The sequence below is a fragment of the Etheostoma spectabile genome, chromosome 16 (assembly GCF_008692095.1).
Source record: "Etheostoma spectabile isolate EspeVRDwgs_2016 chromosome 16, UIUC_Espe_1.0, whole genome shotgun sequence".
NCBI lineage: Eukaryota > Metazoa > Chordata > Actinopteri > Perciformes > Percidae > Etheostoma > Etheostoma spectabile.
In genome coordinates this window covers 19,318,338-19,324,933 of record NC_045748.1, presented here as the reverse complement: position 1 = coordinate 19,324,933, position 6,596 = coordinate 19,318,338, and the positions used below count along the sequence as shown (strand labels likewise).

Here is a 6,596-nt window from a genome sequence, read left to right as displayed (position 1 = left end):
GATAGATAGATAGATAGATAGATAGATAGATAGATAGGTGTAGGGGAGTGGACTTTGGAAGCGACGTGTGATCTTGGTGAGTTTGTTTTGTGATGCATTGCTTGTATCTAAACAAGAAGAATCATTCTTTTAAGCTGTTAAAAAATTAAATGCAAGAGTGTAGGCTACATATAAATACCCAAGTATAAATCTTACCTCTGACAGTGTAGTATCCAGCTGAAAAATCTGTCCTTCTCCCTCCACCTGGCGAACACATATCTTACAGGCCAGGTCCACAGTGCTGGAGGAAAACCGTTCCAGGGTAAAGCAACAGTGGAGGTTCCTCTGTGAGCCGCTCCACACTTGCTGAAAAGAAACCTCCTGCAGAGAGGTGAAGAGGGTAGAAGATTTACTCAGCTGTCATGAGCCTGTGACAATGTTGAAGTCTTTTTTTCTGAAAGGGTGCAAGTTTACCTGGTACTTAGCTAGTAGTTTGCTCTTCCACATTGTGTGGGGGACATCGTGGATGGAAAGTCTCAGGTTGTGAGTGCTGTCTTTAAAGTTGAGAGTCTTTGGTTCATCCAACAACTTCCCACCCATTTGCTTCTCCATCTGTAGGACTTCCTGAATACACACAAAACACACACGTTTGGTAGATATATTTTGGTATAACGTGTATTGATATCAAAACAAATGTGTCTACTGTTGCCGTGCACTGTTGTTTTTTATGTCATTATGTCAAAAAAAAGTCATACCCTAGTATGTCAAAAAAGTGGAAAAGTCATAGTATAGTATGTCGAAAAAGTCATAGTATAGTATGTCAAAAAAATAAAATACTATAGAATGTTGAAAAAAGTCATACTATAGTATGTTGAAAAAAGTTATAGAATAGTATGTTGAAAAAAGTCATACTATAGTATGTCAAAAAAAGTCACACTATAGTCTAAAAGTCATAGTATAGTATGTCAAAAAAGTCCTAGCATAGTATGTTGAAAAACGTTAAAGTAAAGTATGTTGAAAAAGTCCTAGTATAGTATGTCGAAAAAAGTCATGGTATGTTAAAAAAAAGTATAAAATGTGGAAAAAAAGGGAGAAAAAAATCATAGTATGATGAACAAGTGGAAAACGTTATACTACAGTAAGTCGAAAAAAAATCGTATAAAAAATCATAGTATAGTATGTTGAAAAAAGGAGAAAAAGTCATACTGTAGTATGTCGAAAATAATCATTAAATAGTATGTCAAAAGAAGTCATAGTCTAGTATGTTGAAAACAGTCAACTTAGTGACTGAATAGAACAGTTGGAAGAGTACGTGCACATATGTAGAGCTTTATTTCAGAAGGTCCAGGGTTTGAGTCTAGCATGTCCAAAAAAGTAAAATAAAAAGTCACAGTATTGTATGCCAAAAACAGTCGTTGCATAGTAAGTCAAAAAAATTGAAGTTAAGTATGTTGAAAAAATTATAGTATGTTGAAGATAGTCATAACATAGTATGTCAAAAGAAGTCATAGTCTATTATGTTAAAAACAGTTGACACAGTGGCTGGTTAGCTCATTTGGTAGTGCAGGCACACATATGTAGAGCCTTATTCGGTCAAGGGTTTGAGTCTGACATATGACGTTATCCTGTATATTATTAGTCTCTCAAAAAAAGTGATTTAGTCATGGTATTTTATGTCTATGAAAATCATAGTACGGTATGTCAAAAACAGTCATAATTACAAAAATCATAGTATAGTATGTATTGAAAAAGTCATAGTATAGCATGTCAAAAAATGTCATAGCATAGTATGTCAACAAAATGTCATAGCATAGTTTGTCGAAAAATGTCATATTATAGTATGTGGAAAAAGTCATACTATAGTGTGTTGAAATAAAGTCATAGCATAGTATGTATAAGATGTCGAAAAAGGGGAAAAAACATAGTATAGTATGTCGAAAAAAGTGGAATAAAAAGTCCTAGTAAAGGATGTGGAAAAAAAGTCATAGTATTGCATGTCGAAAAAAGTCATAGTATTGTATGTTAAAAAAAGTTATAGTATATCATGTCGAAAAAAGTCAATGTATCGTTTGTTGGAGAAACGTGGTAAAAACTCATAGCATAGTATAACATAAATAGTGAAAACGGTCATAGCATAGTAAGTAAAAAAAATGGGAAAAAAGTCATAGCATAGTATGTCAAAAAAAGTCATAGTATTGTATGTCAAAAAAAGTCATAGTATAGTATGTTGAAAAAAGTCATAGTATAGCATGTCGAAAAAAGGGAAAGAAGTCATAGTCTAGTATGTGGGAAAACAACTGACACAGTGGCAGCTTAGATCAGTTGGTAGAGTGGTTGCACATATGTAGAGCTTTACTCCGGAAGGTCCAGGGTTGCATTCTGACTCGTGTGTCATAATTAAAATCTTAAAAATAGTGATTAACTTACTGTTTTTAAATCAAAAATGGTCATAGAATGTCAAATATAACATAGTATGTTGAAAGAAGTCATAGTCTATTATGTTAAAAACAGTTGACACAGTGGCTGGTTAGCTCAGTTGGTAGTGCAGGCGCACATATGTAGAGCCTTATTCCAGACGGTCCAGGGATTGAGTCTGACATATGACGTTATCCTGTATATTATTAGTCTCTTGAAAAAAGTGATTTAGTCATGGTATTTTGTGTCTATGAAAATCGGAAAATGGGAAAAAAACATAGTATAGTATGTCGAAAAAAGTAATAGCAAAGTATGTCAAAAAAAGTCATAGTATAGTATGTCAAAAAAAGTCATAGAATAGTAAGTCGAAAAAAGTTGTAGTATATCATGTCAAAAAAGTCAATGTATCGTTTGTTGGAGAAACGTGGTAAAAAGTCATAGCATAGTCTGTCATAAATAGTGAAAAAAGTCATAGCATAGTAAGTAAAAAAAAATGGGAAAAAAACATAGTATAGTATGTCGAAAAAAGTCATAGCAAAGTATGTCAAAAAAAGTCATAGTACAGTATGTCGAGAAAAGTCATAGTATTGTATAGTGTGTCGAAAAAGTTGTAGTAAAGTATGAAAAAAAATCATATTATATCATGTCGAAAAAAGTGGAAAGACGTCAATGTATAGTTTGTTGGAGAAACATGGAAAACAGAATGTTAATAAAAATAGTGGCATAGCATTGTATGTCAAAAAAGTCAATGTATAATTCGTCAAAAAAGTATATCAAAAAAAGTGGAAAAAAGTCATAGTATATCATATCAAAATAGTATATTTCATTATATTAGTATATCACAGCTAAGTATGTACAAAAAAGTTATTCAAAAGTATGTCGAAAAAAGTCATAGTATATTATGTCAAAAAAAAGGGGAAAAAAGTCATAAAATAGCATGTCGAAAAAGGTTATATTATAGAATATGGACATAAGTATAGCAGGTTCAAATTTATTTATTATTAGGATAAACCCCTTGAGATGTATCATCTGGTTTTCAAGGGGGTTCCAACATATTAATTACATAACAGAAAAGTAAAAAACTTAAAAAACAAAAAAAACAAACAAACAAACAACAATGTTCATCTATACATTACAATCACCAATAGGCCAAGATGGTCAATAATAAGTATATAAGTAAACAGTAGAGTGTGAGTGAATTTCTAACTACAACCAAATATAAATATAAACATTAGGTATGGACATTAGATATAAGGATTACATGCACCTTTAATAACAGAGGCAGTTTATCTTAAAGTGAACAGACAGGGCATGTTTAAACAAACCAAGTAAAGAAAATGATCTTATATCCACAGATTACCCAGTCCCAAACTTAATAACCATGTTTAATATCCCTGCTCAGTATAATATTCCGTCCTTATCTTTCCTGCATGTAGGTAGATAAAGGTATTAAACAGAAGGAGACAACAGTAGAGGGATAATATAAACAAAGGTTTGGTGTTGGCGCAGCAAAAACATCTTTCTAGGTGCAGCTTTTCATGCTTTTTCAATGCAAGCGCTTGTTTCCCCTTATTGTGATACATCAACACAAATCTTTTTCACTGTGGCTCTCACAACTCCTCAGCTGACTATGATGTCTAAACACACACACCAAAACCATTCAGTCTAAAAGGGCACACTCACAGACATCATTAATGCTCACAAACACATTTAATTTCTGCTACATAACATTTAGCAAATACAGGGACAAAAGACAGGACACTTAACTGCAACTTGCTGTATATTTACCTTAAGTGCGTCCTGTGTGTCATCAAGGCAGTAGACTCTGATGTGATACTCCATGGCGGGGCAGGTGACAGGGCCAAAGATTGCTAGTTTGAGGCGCTTTATGGTTGCAGCGCTGAGAGATTGGCCCACTAGGCAGGTGGTACCCAGTGTCTCTGTCAGGATGTGGCAGGCTTCATCATCCATTTGGATATAGCACGGTGTAGTGAAATTTTCTTCTCCTACCACCACTACATCCTGTATATGGACAGGAAGAAAGAAAAAGTGACGGGATGGTGTGTGGGAGATAATAAACTACAGAAACAGATATATGAAGGGGATTTCATATACATGGAAATACCATAATTTAGAGGTCCTGGCTCTTTCCCCCTCCAAGTGACTTACAGTACATGTGTGCATTTGTTGGCAAGTAAGTACAACCATTAAGCTAACTGTTGCTTTCTTGTCTCCAAGAGACATTTTCAAAATCATGGTTTTCGTTATCTAATTGAATGTTTTTTTTCATACATATAAGTGATGAATCTGAAGTGCTATAAAATATTTTTTTATGTATTCACCATTCAATGGAGGCACAGCAAGTTGAGAACAATTTGTAGTTTTACCTAGTCAGAGAGTCATTTGAACATACCCCCACATTTTTGCAAAGAATACCCAGTATTCCAAATACAAATATGCATAGCCATAACATCAAAAGCATAAAAACGGTCTCCTTTATTTGTATGTTTTGAAACTGAGAAGAATTTAAGTTTATTCAGTTTAGGTTTTGGGGACTAAATTGATCTAATGCATTAGCAAAAACAGTGTACTTAAACTATCAATGTATTACTATTTAACAGAAAATTTCAATTCTATTTAATTGAAATTGACAGTAAAATATTACACTTAGCAAGTGTGTATTACTTATATATGGCATGCTGCCATTGTTTATGTGAGGTAATAGAAGATTGAGTATCCGGACTATTTGTGGTTGACACCTGTAATGGCACTGATGCCAGGGCATATTTCTCTTTCATTAAGACCGTCTGGTCTGAGGAGGTTTTCATCCTCTCTCCTTCTCTCTCTGTCTCTCTCTCTCTCTATCTCTCTCTCTCTCTCTCTCTAATCCAAACACTCCTGTGAGCAGCACATTGGAATTAATTCAGCCTATTATGAGAGACAGAAGAGGAATTACAGTATTTTATAGTAGTTTAACTGCTCCTGGGGGATGGCAATGGGGCTCCTTATTGGAGCACAATTAGAAAACAAAGTGGAAAAAGTACGCTTTTGCTTGATTCAGAAATTTTGTGCTGGTGCAAAAAAAAACAACGTATAAAGAGAATTTTTGACTGCATTCAGCAGCAGATATTCCTTTCTTTCTTTCTTAGAGGCGTGGGAGGATACATCTTTGTAAGAGAGTTACTGAAGCAGAAAGCCCCACATGTTCCTCATTATACGACCTGCTGTCTTCATCATCATCACAACACCTTGTTCCCTTCAATGACACTGTGCGTGTGTGTGTTTATGTGTGTGCGTGGGTAGGTGCTTGTGTGCTTTGACGGGGGAGGCTGCAGTATCCTGGATGCCAATGGAACTGATTATTTTCACTAGGTAGTGATGACTATATATATATATATATATATATATATATATATATATATCCAGGAATTACTACTTCATAGGAGCTCATGTCTACAGCAGTGATAAATAAACATTTTGACAGAGCATGTCATATAAAGCAATATTTCACACATGCAGTATGGAGGCTGGTCTCAGAAAGGAAGCTGCCGTCACCTTGGATATACCATCTGCATATCTGACAGGTCAGAGATGTAATCAATTGTAAGCGTGTACTGTAATCCCCACAGAGTACACAGGGATATGGATATTTATTTTCCCCAATACTTGTAATGACCACACGTCCTCCAAATACTGAAAAAATACTAATACTAATACTAAATACTAGTAATATTATTTCCCCCTCAATATTATACTATGACAGAGTTAAAAACTGATTTCAAAACACAACAGTAAACGCAACAGCTGTGTACCCACATTTTTGGTCATTTTGAATCCTCTGTGAGCCATGTACAGATCTATGATTCTCAAGTTGATCCCTCGCATGCCTACACATGTTAGATATAAACCAGCGTGTTACCGCTCTTGATGAATGAATATGGAGTGGTATTTTTCAACCAAAAAGGCTGGAAAATAATCCAAGTTTCACTCTGCCACTTGTCTTTTGAAAACTGTAGTTAATTATTTACTGACTTTTCACATAACAAGCTCTTATAAGGAATTGTTCCAGGTGTGTGCGCATTTGGATACAGGCAGGGCCAGACTGACCGCTGAGACAATTGGTTACTTCCAGATTGCATCAGACTCTTGTGTGTGTCTTTACACACACAAACACACACACACACACACACACACACACACAC

General features: G+C 34.7%; 1 protein-coding gene across 3 annotated transcripts in view; it reads right to left on the bottom strand.

The window, feature by feature from the left end:
• Positions 1-6,596, bottom strand: part of unc5cb (unc-5 netrin receptor Cb) — a 120,187-nt gene that overhangs the window by 3,874 nt on the left and 109,717 nt on the right. For all 3 annotated transcript variants that reach the window (XM_032540373.1, XM_032540374.1, XM_032540375.1), the window contains 3 exons: positions 4,183-4,416; positions 454-603; positions 196-360 (listed from right to left, as the gene is read on the bottom strand). In XM_032540373.1, coding sequence (XP_032396264.1) covers positions 196-360; positions 454-603; positions 4,183-4,416 — 549 coding nt within the window. The remainder of the gene's footprint in view (positions 1-195; positions 361-453; positions 604-4,182; positions 4,417-6,596) is intronic.